Consider the following 16,558-nt stretch of genomic DNA (forward strand, 5'->3'; position numbering starts at 1 on the left):
AAGAAAATCGTCATTCCATGTGGTCAAAAATTGGCTACGCCGTACTTAGTGCATCACGTCTTCCCCTTGGCTGAATAACCTCAAAGCACAACACTGGGACCTGAATATCAACTTCCTTGCTCCGTTGTGCCATTTTTAAATGATTAGGGTTGAAGAGCAAGCGCACATGCTACGGGATCTTACTTTCATGTTGTAGGGCTCCGGACAACTAGTCCCTGGGCTCTGGTTCAAGATGACGGCTTCCAATGGAACTACTTCCTAGTCCCCAACAGGCTGAGGAGGGCTATGTGTGAGGAGGCCCATGTGTAGTATTTCCTCATCTGGGAGGTGCCTGCTGTTGCCTGGGAACAGAATGGCTAAAAAATAAGGTGAATCGAACAAAAAAAGTAATTAAATTAATAATGATAGAAAATCAAATGAAACAAAATGGGAATAAATAATTCTCTGGAACACATCCCAGAAATTGGCAAAAATTAAAAGTTATGAAAAGGTTTTTTTTTTGCAGAGGCTGTGGAAGGCAGACTCGGGCCTCTACGGTTTGAAACAAGGGGCCTGAGGACACTTCCCAAAATCTTAAAATTCTACACCATTCCCAATATCCAAAAAGACTTGGGCAACCCCACCGGACAATCTATTGTCTTGGGGATCGGTTCAATCCTGGAAACTTTTCTAGATTTGTGGATGCATCTCTCAGACCAATGGTGCAAAATACAAGTTTGTGCCTTAGGTTCACACACACCATAAGCGACAAGGAACTAGTGTTTCTTGGCCTTAACATAATTGCGGACCAGGCCACCCTAAAAACAAGCACACATGAGAAACCGACGGCCAAGAACTGCCTGCTACTCCATGACAGTTTCCATCCACGACACCAGAGGCAGAACCTTCCCTTCGGCCAATTTTCGAGGTTGAGAAGAAACTGCTTGGCTATATATGATTATAAGACACAAGCAGGGAGTTTAGCAACTAAACTGAAGGCCAGAAAGGACCCAGTCAGAATAGTGGAGAAGGCAATGAAACGGGCCAGCAACAATAACAGAGATTCCTTGTTGGATTATGTCCCACAAAAGAAAAAGGAGGACAGGCTAATTTGTATTACAACATTTAGTTTACCATCAGACAATTCGCAAGATCATTAATAAACATTGGCGAATCCTTAACAGCAACCCCCAACCTACCAAAACCAATGTTTTGCCATAGGAGAGGCAAAAGTCTGAGGGACTTCCGAGTGCCCACGTGGGCACCAGACAAACCCAGGGGACATTGCTACAAGTAGTTGGTCACTATTCTTGCAGACGTTGTAATGTGTGCCACCTATGAAAGATTGCTAAATCAGTCATTTTTAACAACACCCCCACCATATGGGAACATGGAAACCTGACTAACTGCACCACAAGGGTGGGGGGCGTGGCCACGAGCTGAGCATGGCGGACGTGCTTTAGAGCGGCTCCGTCCACTGCCTACAACATAAGCACAATATCCTGATTTCCCCTGCTCCCCACAATCGCCACGATCTTTCCCTTGGTACCTGGGAGGTGGTGCGAACCTCCGACCGCAATCTGCTGTCCCTGACGACGGCCGGTGAGCAAACGCGGAATAAGGCCTGAACGCGGCCTGGATCCTGTGGCGCAGCCGCGGGCTAGAGTGAGGGGGCGGTCCGATGCTAATGGGACTGGCTACGGGCGAGACATGGGACGCTGACGGAAGGTGAGCCGGCCGAGATAAGCGGTGGAGCTGGGGAGACACTGCGGCAGCGAAGACCTCAGAGCTCGCCGGTCATCGTGGAGGATTAGTGGCGATTGCTCGTAAGGACTAACTGTGGAACCTTCCTGCACCGAGCGGAGGCGGCGCCGGACACACTGAGCCACCGACTGGGCGCGCCTTCCCTCGGCACACCAAGCTGGAGCCCCGGTGGCGCTGACCGCTACTGCTCCACTTCGAGCAAATGCGCCCAGAAGGACTGTAAACGAGCGCTGGACGAACTGCGCTGAGCGGAGGACCCCCATTGATTCGGGGAAAACTGATTGCCGTGTCCCTCGGGCTATCCGGCGATTCATACCGAGTGGAGCAGAGGAGTGGGTGAAATTGGTCTAACGACACGCCGAGGTGCTCCTGGCATTGCGACACTGCGACTACAGTCCCGGCGTCCCCTACGTACACCATAACCCTGACAGTGGCGCACGACGGCCATTGGAGTAACTAGGAGGCCGCCGTTTTCCGACTTCACCACCAGCGCCCTATCGCTCTGAACCCCGAGGGTGCTGGTGAGGCCTACTGTGGAGGGAGGCCGCGGCGCTGACGCACACTGTGGGCTACCCTTCCACGAACTACTTCCAGCGACTGCACACAAACAGCACTTGTGGCATACCAATTGCAGGCGGGTCACCTTTACCTGCCCCGACTCGGTGGTGGAGGAGGAACGCAGCGACTGCCACCCTGCTAACGAGGGCCATGGGCAGGAACAGGACCAAGATGCAAGACCACGGAGCCGGCGCCGATGTCCAATCTACAGGATCTGAGGATCCACTGGCCTCCTCAAACGTGGAGATGATCCCCCCAACGGGCAAGACCTCGCAGGACGCAAAACTGGACCTCATACTAGCCGAAATCAAGGCATCCAGAGAGGCGCTGGAATCCCGTATGGACACTATAGCGACGGGCCTGTCGCTGCTCAGGGCAGACCATACCAAGCTGGCGGAGAAGGTCACTGAGCACAAGATAGCGCTGGACGACCTTATCCCGCAACAAACGGTCCACTCCACGAAACTCGAAAGTATGGAGAAACAGATTAAAATGATATGGGACAAACTGGACGATGCGGAAGGGCGGGCGCGCCGCAACAACGTGCGAATTTTGGGTATTCCGGAAAGGAGCGAGGGGAAGAACCCCACACAATTTGTGGAGGACTGGCTGAAAAAGATCGTTGGCCCCCAGGACCTCACACCGATGTATAGTGTGGAGAGAGCGCACCGGATGCCGGCGAGACCACCGAAAGCGGGGGCGCCGCCGCGCCCACTGATCGCGCGCCTACTACATTACAAGGACCGAGACTCTGTCCTGAGAGTGGCGAGAGAAAAAGACCCATTGCGCTATGAAGATAAAACCATCTCGGTGTACCCGGACTTCACCCCGGCGGTACAAAGGGCTAGATCATCGTTTCTGGGGGTGAAACGCAAACTGCGGGACAGGAATCTGAAATACGCTCTACTGTTCCCGGCCCGGCTTAAAATACTTTACGAGAACAAGTCATACTTCTTCAACACCCCGTAGGAAGCAGCGGAGTGGATGGAGATAACCCTGACGCCTCCAAACACGCAGGACCCCTTTGAAGAAGACCAGAGAGAGGGACCTTACCACCCGGAAGAGCGGAGCCAGACTGGAGAGACCATGGGACGAGCGAGCAGACCCACGGCCCCAGGGGGGTCGCCATCGGCCAGGTCTCGGGGGGCGACGGGAATTGGTCAACTAATGGAGGCCGCCCTGGCAGAACACGACGCTCAGGACAACGCGGCCTCAGATGGCCGCTCTGCCACACACACGGAGGTGTCGGGCTCGGCTGACAGCCTCCAACTGTTCCCTAAGATCACAGCACAAGAAGCGAATGAACTGTGACTGCAGCTATGGAAGACATCGGGTGGTAACGTATGAACTATATGTGAGGGTGATCGGGGGGTGGGGGTCTCACTTGCTGAGGGCACAACGGAGTGATACCAACAGACTCTGGACTGGTGTAAGTGGTCCCCGCTCCCCACCATATAGACATGTTTCAATGTAATGCATGCCCACGTTGGGCAGTAACGTTTGGATCCCGAAGGGTTTTATTCGGGGACCTTGTAGTTATGGGGTTGTTTTTTGTAATGGCACAGGACTCATGGCGGATTATATGCACCCGCTTCGTGGTGCAATGCTCACTGACTTTACCTGCTACTAACTGGAATGGGGGCCCTTAATGATTACAAGATGTGCACCTGAAACATTCGGGGTATGGGGTCTATCCACAAAAGGCACAGAATCCTAGCTCAACTCAACCGTAGGAATGTCAAAATCGCCTGCCTCCAGGAGATCCATTTAACGAACACAGAAAATGGGAAATTGCTTAAAAAATGGAAGGGGTAATTGTTCGCTACCTCTTACTCAGCATTCTCGAGAGGGGCAGCTGTATGGCTGAGGAACTCAATCCCCTTCAAGCTAGTGGAGCTGAGGTCAGATGCTGACAGCAGATATGTATCCATCAGAGGGTTGTTGGATGGCTCCCCTGTAGTGATAGGCAGTGTATATGCGCCGAACTCGGGCCAACCGGCCTTCCTAGTGAAGATTAACGGAGTGCTAGCTGATTGGGCAGATTTTCCTTGGTTAATAGGTGGGGACTTTAATGCAGTGCTGGATGTCTCCCTAGACAGGTCCCACCCGCCCTTACAAGCAACTGAGAGTAGAAAACAGGCTGAAGCGCTAGCGCAGTGGGTGGAGGGATGGAACCTAGTAGATGCATGGCGAGTTAAACACCACTTGGACAGGGAGTACACATTTTACTCGCCACCTCATAAATTACACACCAGAATTGACCTTGTTTTTTGCACCACGACACTGCTAGGGGCGGTAACGACAGCGGAACACATGGGCAAGACTCTCTCGGACCACAAACCGGTGGAAGTAATTTTTCAGTGGGGTAGGATCCCAACACCCATACCTACTTGGCGCCTTACACCAGACCTACTTGAGGACACGACCTTTCGTGCGACACTTGAGGAAGCCATCACATCTTACTTTGCTGTGAATAGCGGGTCCGCGAGTTCCCGCCAAATAGAATGGGACGCTTTTAAAATATCAATTCGAGGAGAGGCGATGAGCACGCGGGTGGGTATGAGACACAATGTGATGGCTAGACTCCGGGAAGTGGAGGGGCGGCTAGCCATGCTCGAAAGTGAAGCTGCCGGCACAAATGTGCCCTTCACACCACTGCAGGAAGCACACATCCAACACGCAGAACTCCTTGAGGAGTTACGCATACTGGACTACAGAGAATACACGAGCCAACAGCATGCTCAGGCGGATAGGGCGGGACCCTTGCTGGCCCGACTGGTGAAAGATGTACCGGTCCAGCTACCAATACTGGAGGTACTTGACCAAGGGGGGTCGATGGCAACGACACAGCTGAGTGTTAACACAGCATTTAGAGATTACTATGGGACACTATACGGTCCATACACGCCATTACCTGATGGGGCACTTGAGGAATTCATGGAGGGGTTAGAGTTACCGAGACTTGAGGACCGACAAAGGAAGGAGCTAGCACGGCCAATCATGGTGGCGGAAATACGCCACGCCATTCGTACACTCCCGCGGAACAAGGCCCCGGGCACGGACGGCCTTCCAGTGGAATTCTATGGAACCTTCATAGATCTTCTGGCACCACGGCTCCTTGAGGTGTACCGGGAGGATCTGAAGTCACGGGGCCTCCCGCAGACCACACTTCAGGCCCTAATAGTGTCACTGCTTAAGCCGGGCAGGGACAGCTTACATATGGCAAATTAGAGGTCCCTGTCGCTACTAAACACGGACTATAAAATATTAAGTAAAATACTTGCAACAAGACTGGCCAAGTATATTCTGTCGCTCATTCACCCAGACCAATGCGGCTTTGTGCCGGGCAGGAGCACTGCCATGAACCTACGACGACTCAGCCAACTTATGTTAGGTGCACCGGGACGGACGGGCGCGGAGGGATGCATCTCACTAGATCTGAAACAGGCGTTCGACTCTATTAAATGGGACTACATGCTAGCGGCACTTGAATACTTTGGGATACCACCAGAGTATATTAACTGGGTAAGGCTGCTTTACACCTACCCGACGGCATGGGTCCGCACGAATAGATGCATCTCTACGCAATTGGACATAGCGAAAGGCATGAGGCAGGGATGCCCATTATCCCCGCTATTATTTATACTGGCACTGGAGCCATTACTATGCAGACTTCGCGAGTCTGCACAGCACAGGGGCATACGGAGGGACGGGGTAACCCATGTGGTGTCAGCGTATGCGGTTGACATTATCCTTTACTTTGGAGACTTGGGGGGGGGGGGATTTGAGACCTGTACCTGAAATATTTGATAGCTTCAGCGCCATGTCGGGTCTTACACTCAGCGAACCCAAATTGTACAGGTTTTTCTTCTCTGCCGCCAGAGTGGAAACCCACCTACTCTTTGCGCCTCACTCTTTCCAGGTGGCGGAGACCACCTTCCGCTATCTGGGAATACAGATTTACAGAGAGGCGAGGGATTTGTTGGATGGCAACCTGGGGAGGGCGATAACGACACTGAGGTCACAAGTGCAGTTCTGGACTACGCTGCCGCTTGCGGTGGCGGGCAGGGTGACCATTTCCAAGATGGTGGTTCTGCCCCGCTTGTTGTACTACTTTACTGGATTGCCATTGAGGGTCCCTGCCTCCATATTCTAAACGCTTAATACGCTGTTGACTGAACTGATTTGGGGCTCTGGGAGGCGACGTATTAGCCTGAATAAACTGCAACTCCCCACGGACGCGGGTGGTATGGGGGTCCCTGACCTCCGGGCATATAACTTTGCCTGCCAATTGCAATGGCTGGCTTACTGGCTGGCAGGACGCAACCTACTCGAAATTGGCATGTCAGACACGGAATGGAATAGGGGAGGTGTCCACACCCTGCTGCTCCCGAGGGCGGAAGTCCCGAGGTCAACGCCCCCCCTGCTCCGAATAGCGATCGAGTACTGGAAACGGGCGGTGAAATATACGTCTACCACGTCAACTTATGCCTCCACTATACCACTGCTAGGACTCCCGGTTGGACTGAGAAAAATCTCGACTCCAATGCTTACGGAATGGCATGCCTTGGGCGTGTCACAAGTAGGGGACCTAATTAGTGATGGCAGGATCATGACGTTCGAGGACTTCCGTAATACACACCTCACACCTGGAGGATCGTTTCTGCTGCACGCAGGGGTGAAACGTTACATCACACAGGTGTGGGCTCCGGACGGGTTGGAGCTGCCCGCAAACCCACTACTCACAATGCAGTACCTGATGGGATCGGGAAGCCATTTGACCACATGGTTAATACACGGTATAAGGGAGGGCAGGGCTGTCTCATTGCAACCCATACGAGATAAGTGGGAACATGATATTGGGAGGCCGCTCAGGGACAAGGAATGGGACCGGATTCTGAAATACCCTAAGAAGGTGTCGAGAAACCAGAAATTCAAATTCATACAGCTCATGCTCTTACACAAGGCATACCTGACACCCCACCGCCTGCACACAATGTTCCCCGACACACCTGATACATGTCCAAGATGTGGGGCGGAGGATGCACGTATAGTACACATGTGTTGGACCTGCCCCAAATAGGGTATTACTGGACTACGATACAGGATGACCTAGCTAGGCTGGTCCCCGCCAAACCATACACCACACTGGAATACACCATACTGGGACTGGGCCCTGTGGAGCGGAAAATGAGTGTAGGCACACGATTCGCTGACTTAGCCCTGATCCTAGCGAAACGTACCATAACCATGCAGTGGAAGTCGCCTAGGCCACCGGACCCTGAGGTGTGGAGGGCGGAGGTGGTGAGATGGGGGAAGGCTGAGAGCGTAGCATTGCACCGCGAAGAACGTAGGGGGCTTAGGAAAAACCCCATTTCCCTGGATTGGAACGCGTTATTGGGGTCATTTGAGACAGGAAGCGACTTAGAGTCAGACCACACACAATAGTTATAGTGCAACAGGAGTGATGCATATACTAGAGCTACGATGCTCCTCATTGGACTTGACCTGATCGGGATGGGTCTAGTACACGTAATTCCAGGCGCACGAGAAGTGTCTAATATGAGTGAAGAATTCTGTATACCTTCAATACGGTTACAGTAGGAGCATAATAAGCAGTGTCCATGACTAGAGAGCTTGGAACCATGAGCGAACGCAATGTCAAGTAGGCCAGTGCCATGGGGGGGGGGGGGGAGAGGGTGGGGGGAGTTATGTTTGGACCGTTCCTAAATAACAATATGTACATGATTGCATCCTACTGTCACGACGATATCATATATGTACTTTGTATGTATAATGAGAACATACTGCACTGTCGACTAAGACCTGAACTTATCCTGTTAATAAAGAAATTTTCACCCAAAAAAAAACTGCACCACAAGGGTAGTGTAGATGATTACCTGCCTGTGCAACCTACACTACATACCAGGATGGCCACCCGTAAGGTGAAAACCAGAATCAGGGAACACCATAGCAACCCGAGATGTGGCCGGGCAACAACTAAGATGTCTACCCACTACATAGAGAACAAACATATGGTTACAGACTACCAGTGGGTGGTTCTGGAACAAATACACAAGACAGCCAATGGCAAAACACAGCTCTTTGAGAGAAAGCGAAGATGGGTCTTCAAATTCAATACCCATAACGTGGGCCTTAATTACAACATCCAGAGGGGTAAATTCTCAGTTTAGGACACCTTTATAATACCTAAGCTCCGTTGCACATTTGGCATCGTTCTTTCTGTGAGGTTTTGAGATATTGCTAAGTGTCCTAATGGCACTTGGTTCAAACCATTGTGCCTCTACAGCCTTTTCATAACTTTTTATATTTATTTGTATGCCTATTTCTGGGAAGCGTTCAAGAGATTTATTTATTCCCAATTTTATTTAGATTTTTCATTTGATTTTCTATCATTATTAATTTCATTAACATTTTTTTGTCAGATTCACCTTATTTTTTAGCCACATAGGCTTTTCCTCACACGTAGCCCTCCTCATTCCGTTGGAAACTAGCAAGTGGTCCCATCTGGAGCCGCCATCTTGAACAAGAGCGTGTGGAGTAGTTGTCAGGCGCCATACAACATGGAAGCAAAGACGCAAAGCACATGCACTCGCTCTTCAGCCATAGTCACTTAAAAATGGCTCAACAGGGCAAGAAAGGTAATATTAAGGCCCTGTGTAGTGCTTTGAGGTTATTCAACCGAGGTGACGCCTTGATATAGTACGTATGGTATAGCCAACTTTGACCACATGGCAGGACGATTTCCTTACGTGTTCAATTTTGACTGCCCTTATGTACACATATGGAGTGTGACTACAGGCTCACCTTGCAATGTGAGGACCTGTGGAGTAAAACATTTTCTTTCTATATTTATGTAGTGTTTTCCATGTATGTTTATTGTATTGTTAAGTGTGTTGTTTGCATTATGTTTTCAATCACAGGGATTATCACTATTCCCAATAGATGTGTTCACCTAAATACCTTATTAAGTCTCCCTTTTTAAGCGTACACAGACTTTTACTCACTTTGAGGTGTTTTAATGCTATTTAGCGCAGGACGCTTTACCTATCTTGTCGGTTGGAGCGTTCTGTTACCTCGGTCTCAGCTATTACCTATGGCAGCCTAATTCTCCCCTTATGTATTGCAGGTTTGACAGACAATAATACCAAGAAGGTGAAAAGCATATATATGAACATGAAGAGTGTGTGAAGTCACGTTGTGATAATTACATTGTTTGATCAGGAGTGGAATCAGGGAGTGAATTCCTTGGTCCTGAGGAAGAACCACTGGTAATGCCTTGAAACATACAGACATATAGACAGAAGGGTCACTACATGCATACTTTCTATTTCTCTCCCCCCCTTTTTTTAAACATGCAGTCTGGAGGATGGAATAAAGCACTGCTCTCCTACCAGGCAGGTATTTTAAAATTGCACTTAAAAACCTCCCCTTTTACTATTCTATCCCCATCCAGAGCATACCACTCAGTGCTCCAGAGTATTTTTCAGGTTTTACTATGCCCCATTCCATAACCGAATGGGAGGAACCCTACGATGACGCATACCACCAAAGGGCAAGGGTTATGTAAAAATAAGGCCTGTGCTTGTTGTCAACCTGCAGGAGGTTTAGCACGAACTACCAAGAGGGGCTCTTTTTTCTTGAGACATCATGGTAATATCTCTGGTGTACGATCCTACAGTCTATGTACACAAATGGACCTCACCATGCCCATATCCCAATTATAGGATCCTATAGTTCGCAGTAAGCATTGTACCCACAGTAAAAATATCACTGTCATAATATCAGACAGCTGCCACAGGATAGCATAACACACCATGAAAATATCTAGGATAAGATTTGATTGCTTAATTACAGGACATTCCTCAGCACACACATGTCCCTGTAAGGTCTGACTAAAGCTGGATGGATAGCTCAATGGGTTGAACGTTCACCCCTGTAGCAAAGCAGGGACTGGCAGGTCATAGGCTCAAATTTCAGCTTGGCAGACTCAGCCTCTCATCTTCCTGAAGGTTAATATATTGCTGACCTTCAGTCGGGTAACAGGTATATCTATTATTTAAAATACTTAGAAACTGCAGTAGTGCTGTATATAGCACTATATGAAAAACAAGCTAATATTCACCCCAAATTTGACGGTTTTAAGATCTGACTCCCGTATAATGGAATGTACACCACTTCGGGCCTAATTATGACAAAAATCCTTAAGCCGACATAAAGGAGTGTAATACAAATACTTTAGAAAACTTTACAAAAAAACACTGGAAGACAACAGGAGGGATAAAACACTACGCACAACATTCACAGGAATTGCATCACAAGAAACACACAAAAAATTAAAAAACATATTGCATGGCACAAAGAATATTTTTTACCATTTGAAAATTTGTAGTTAATAATAAGAGAACATAAAAGGCATTCTTACCCTACCCAAGTATCAAATATTTATGGAAACGCTACTCAGTGTCACAAATCAAGCTGAGAGTTTGGGCGAAGAGTTTTAAAAGTGAGTTAAACGTAGTGGGCCTCAGACCTCTCTAATGATCAGATTTTTCCATTAATGTGCTTTGGCATTAGAAGTACCTCAAAATAATAAAAACATGCAAAGTAACCCAATTCAAAAGTCTCACTGTCTCACTGTTTTAAGTTCAGAGGAGCCATGTTTTGAGCATTCTGTTGAATAGTATAAACAGAGCTACCATTCTGATATGGTACGGTATAGCACAAATATTCATTCTGCCGTCCAGACAAACTACGGATGCCGACTACTAAGATCAGTCTCCATAGAGCTACAAGTGTTGGTTTCTAGGGACCTGTCCACCGTCCATAAAGTTTTGTAAAAAGGAAACATGCAATTTTACAAGAAATCTTGTAGTGTATAGACAGCCAATTCAGGAATCTTTAAAATTCCACCAAGATGTATCACTTCTTTATTATAAAAATGTGTCTTGCTGCTGCATCATTTTTGCAGTTTGGTAGCCAAGAATGCCAGCGTGCATTGCATTTTCATACTAGTGCCGCAACTTATTTAAAGATCCAACTACAGCTGCATGATATACTGGACAATACAATGGTAGGTACAAAAACAGAGGTCTTCACCAAAGAAGTAACCTTGAATTTGATGTGCAAATCTGCATTCATACAAACAGGCAAGCATTCTAATTTAGATATAACTGGAACTCTAAGAGACAGGGGGCACCACAAATCATAATTAGTAGTTTAACAGATGCTCAGGACTTGCAATCAAAATCTTCATCTTGCTACCAGTTCAAAAGACAGATATTTGCATTCACCCATTCACCTAAAGCAGACAACCCTCTTGGCACAGTGGGAAACTGATAAAACAGGATGGTGACATGCAGATAAACATGCGTCCCACTGGTTCAGTAGTAGATGAGGATGTCAGATTAAAGAGCAAGTCCATGACCTAGACTTGCAGTTGATGGAGAAAGGGGGGTCCCTGATTCTCACACTTTGCAGTCTATTGTTCAAAGAAGAAAGAAACCTACACAGTGCTAGCCCAGTGACACCCACATGCACTAGGCAAGCAATAAGGCAAGCTTAATCCACTGTAGTAATAATCACCAAAGATTCCAAGAGACGTAGCATGCTATCTGCTATAACTTTCAACAGCCAACCTTAGGGAGCATACTACACCACAGAAAAAACATGGTTATAAGAAATGACAGCTGGTGAAAGAAGTATATCTCAGCATGGAGATATCCACATCATAAGAACAGTTCTTGGAAAGAACATCTCTGCACAGTCTCAGTGTCTCAAACCTTTTAGAAGTAGTCCTGGTTATAAACTAATGCCACGGATCACAGCACCTTTCAGTAGCAGTGGCAGGTCCTTGCAGGTACTCACCATGGATCCTGGCCTCCATACCAGGAAAGACAGTGCCCTCTTGTACTGCTTCAGCAAGTTAATGGCAGGGTATGAAAGCTCTCTGTACTGACTCTCAAACACAATGAAAGTAGGCTTCTTGGAGAGTTCCATTAGCCGCCAGAGACCCTCCCTGGAGAGAAGTTGGGAGAGAGCCATGTGTCAGAGTCGACAGGCAAACAAAAGCACAGTAATCCAAGGTGAAGTATGTTAATGGAAAAGACAAAAGGGAGATGCACCAGAGGGCCACACGAAGAAGATACATTCTACGGGACAGTGTGGAGGAGGAAATGTAAACAGGTAACCATGCGAAGGCAGGAGGGGGGAGTGGTTAGTGATATTGGAGGAGATGCATTTCAGGGAACAAAATCACAGAAAGCATACCAAGTGCAGACAAGTAAAGGGGAGAAACCCCAGAGGGAGACATGACAAGGGGAAGTTAGTCCAGGAGATAGCAACTCAGATGGAGACACAGTAAAAAGGGCCAATTTGAGTGGAGAAACTCCAGTGTGAGTCACATTAAAGAGAGACAAGCAAAGAAGAGGCATGCTAAAGGCAGAGAGATCAATGGAATGAATGCGAACAGGGGAAACGTTAAACGGAGACATTTCAAAGAGGTAATTCAAAAGGTGACATGCCAAAGAGACATTGAACAAGTATACAACCAAGGGGAGATAGATCAATGGTTGGAATGCCATGAGAGTGAGGCTAGGGGATAGCAATCTATGGGGATACACCCTAATGGAATACACAAGGGAAGACTTGTCAGAAACAAACAAGTTAAAGGGAAACACACCAAGAGGAGGATGCTAGAAGAAGTCAAATAAAGGAAAGAAATGTGAGGTAAAAACACCAATTTAAGAGATGCCAAGGGGAGACACATCAAAGGGCCAGACTCTAAGGAAAGATACTCCAAAGGAACATGCTTAAACAGATAACACATCCAGGCAAGACAGTCAAGTGGAGAAATATGCAAGGGGACACATGCAAACAAAACAGACACAACAAGGGAAAACACCACAAAGGAAGACACATTAAGGAAACCTACACCAAGATACAAAACATTAAGTAGTGACAACACAACGGGTCATATAATTATTCCAGCAAAACACTCACAAAAGACACATGCCAAGGAAATAAAATCCCAGGGAGGCAATTGGGCGAAGAGATGACCCAGGGTAAATATTCCAAGGGAAGACAGACCAAGGGGAGACATTCAAAGGAAAGAAACACCAAGGAAAATCACTCTAAATAAACATACTCAAGGAGATAAGCCTTGGGAAGAGACAACACTTGACATCTCCCAAAGAGCGATGCCAAGGTAAGCCACTTTAAGGGCGATAAACCCCAGAGAGCTACTAAGATGAGACACACCAAGGGATGACATGTTATGGAGAACCTCATTAAGGGAGTACAAAGCAGAACAAGACAAGTCAAAGAAAGGAAAAGCAAGAAAAGAAATGCCAAGGGGAGATATCCAAATCGGGCCATGCTACAAGGAGATTTCCCATGGAAAGTTAAGCCATGGGCAGGCACGAAGATGAGACCTGTCAGTTCAAGGAACGGACACAAAAGGGAGACTTGTAAAGAGAAAACATGAAAAAGAGAAACATTCCAAGGGGAATCACACCATAAGGGTATACATATACACACACAAAGGAAAGACAGAAGAAGGGAACCATGCCAAGAGGAGAAAAGCTAAAGGGGATATACACCAATGAGAGGAAAACACATACATCAATGCAGAACACATCAAGAGGGAACATGCTGATGGGAGGCTCAGGAAGGGAGATAAGCAAACAGCGGACATGAATAGGAAAGTGTGTAACCATTCCGAAAAGGGACTCACAATAAAGAAAAAAATAATGGAAGATGCATCAAAGGGAAATATATTATGGGGGGAAAATCCCAGGGCAGGACATACCAAGGGAAAACAATACGATGGGAGACATCCCAAGCAGAGATAAACAAAGGGTAGACTTGCCACAGGAAGACATGCCAAGGGGAGTCATTGTAAGGCAAAAGGATCATGGTTCAAGGGAGACATGCCATGGAGAGACATGACATGTAGAGTCATGCCCCAGGGAGAGATGCTAAGGCAAGGCACTTACAAAGAGGATTCACTCCAAAGAGAGACAGGGTAAATGGAGACACAGCCAGGTCAGACATGCAATGGGGAGGCTTGACAAAAGTAGACTTACCAGAGGAAGTAAAGTCAAAGGAATATACTAAGAAAAGACATGTCAAGAGGAGGGAAGAAAACGAGGGAATGTAAAAGACATGAAAAGAAGACAAAACAAGTCCCTTCTATAATTAAATTGAGTGGCCATGTGTGAAGCATCCATTACATGGTTGGAATAATAATTGTAAGAACCAAGACACGTGCAAAACCCCAAGCATGAAAATCATCTCTGACAACAGACTCCACATAACATACCAAAAATATATATATATTGACAGATTTTTGTCAAACATACCGGATTTGAATTCAAGGCAACGACTAGTAGAAGCGTTGTGGTGGTTTCATGTGCAGTGGTATTAAGCCAGCGCTGGGTCACGTAACTTCACTGACGAGTTGTATGTTTTAGTGAACAGACCGTTAGAAGGTCTGAGTGGTTGCAGCTTGAATTCGTAACCCGGTGTGTGTTGGCCTTTTTCTCACCCACTCAGAATTATTATGCAGGTTGTCAAGGGGGTGTATTTTCTACATATTCCATGTTCAAATAAAGTAAATCCACTATAGGGCATTCTTTCTAACACAGAGAGGTACGTCTTTGTTTGAGTCCGATGGATCAAGTGTAGTGTAGCTCCTATTTTCCCAATAGGCTCTGCGCATTGGAATAGTACCTACAGCAGTAAAGGCCTAGGCCAGACGTTAACTAGGTCTACTACTGTCGATACTAGACTTAATTTTTGGGTTTGCCAGCTAAGCTCAGAGTTCGCTAGAAACTTTCTCGAATGTTCAAGGAAGGATTAACTCCCCTGATTAGACAAGAAGGGATTTAGTTTCTGACAACCATAGAACATGACAACTTTGCTCTCCCCTAATCAAGAGTCAATCTCAAGAGTCGTGTGAGCACAAGGCAATTATTTTACTCAGTCAGTACGTGCATTCTTAGTCTCATCAGAATGTAGAGAAAAGGAAGAGACGGGCGTGTTCAATAAAAGGTGTTATTTATTGATCAGTCTCTTTTCTCGTACAAGAGAAATGGATCGATATTATTGCGATACTTATAGTTAAGTAAAGTGCATACATTAGAAGCAATAGTATAAAATAATACTGTAAAAACATTGATATGGTTTCTGAGCCATATGATGTTTAAAATGATTAAAATATATTTACATACACATATACATTTGACTAAACGTACTCAACTGGTGTTTCTAAATACGCCTACCCCGTGTACCTGACCTAAGTCTAATGCGTGGGCGGGAATAGAAAGTTACAGTTTAAGTTAAGTTTGTTTTTGCCAAGTGAATAACTAAAGAATTCTCTAGGAGGGGTTATTCAGTTCTGTACCTGGAATTTAGGATGAATGAGGAATGGTATCTCTTTCTCTGCTCTCGATATTCCAGGCTGCCTGCGAGGGCTGCCCAGAAGCGCCGGTGCTGGGTCTCTCGGCTTGAGATAGCAGCGCGTCTCTCAGCGCGTCAGGAAGGCGGGGCTGCTGCCTGCGGGGTCTGCTTCTGCTCTCGGCTTCGGCAAGTATGGCTGCTCCGTCTTGTCACCACGCGTGTGTTTTGCATAGGGCAAGATCGGCAATATTTATACCTTAAAGGTGCCGGGATTGACGTAAGGATGGACATAGGTACGTCAATAAAGATGTCATACGACTTGCTCGTTAGCACATTCTTTACTAAAGTTCTCTGTGAAATCAAAACAATGGCCGCACGGATTATCCAGGTTGTCATAGGTTTGATTTGTTATGAGAACGTCGTATGCCTTATCAGGGGCTGGAGGAATATCGCTTGTCTAATTAGATCTCAAGCGTTATGACCTAATCAGATAACACGTTCCTGTGCCGTAGTGTGACTGCGTCAGATAACGGTATCTGCATCATGGGGAATTTCTTGCCTCATGGGCTGACTGTTAGTTAACTAGCTAGGTAGTTTAACCAGAATAGGGTCAGGAATAGGGGGACTGATTCAGAACCTATAGAAATACACGACACCCACTCCACGCTAACTATGGTCATATCTACTAATCTATGCATAGTATAACATAGTACAACATACTATAGAGTATAGTGTATACCTTACCACCCCAAAATACATAAATGCATTTCGAAATTTTCAAATATACTGAAAAAATTGCAGTCATATATATTGTATGCACTTAAGCTATGAATCA

The 16,558-nt window shown here is 46.9% G+C and overlaps 1 protein-coding gene across 2 annotated transcripts in view; it reads right to left on the bottom strand.

The window, feature by feature from the left end:
- SIGIRR (single Ig and TIR domain containing) overlaps positions 1 to 16,558 on the bottom strand; it is a 135,433-nt gene that overhangs the window by 10,118 nt on the left and 108,757 nt on the right. For both annotated transcript variants that reach the window (XM_078682722.1, XM_078682721.1), the window contains exon 8: positions 12,190 to 12,340. In XM_078682722.1, coding sequence (XP_078538848.1) covers positions 12,190 to 12,340 — 151 coding nt within the window. The remainder of the gene's footprint in view (positions 1 to 12,189; positions 12,341 to 16,558) is intronic.

Source organism: Lissotriton helveticus, chromosome 3_1 (genome assembly GCF_964261635.1).
Source record: "Lissotriton helveticus chromosome 3_1, aLisHel1.1, whole genome shotgun sequence".
In the NCBI taxonomy this organism is placed as follows: domain Eukaryota; kingdom Metazoa; phylum Chordata; class Amphibia; order Caudata; family Salamandridae; genus Lissotriton; species Lissotriton helveticus.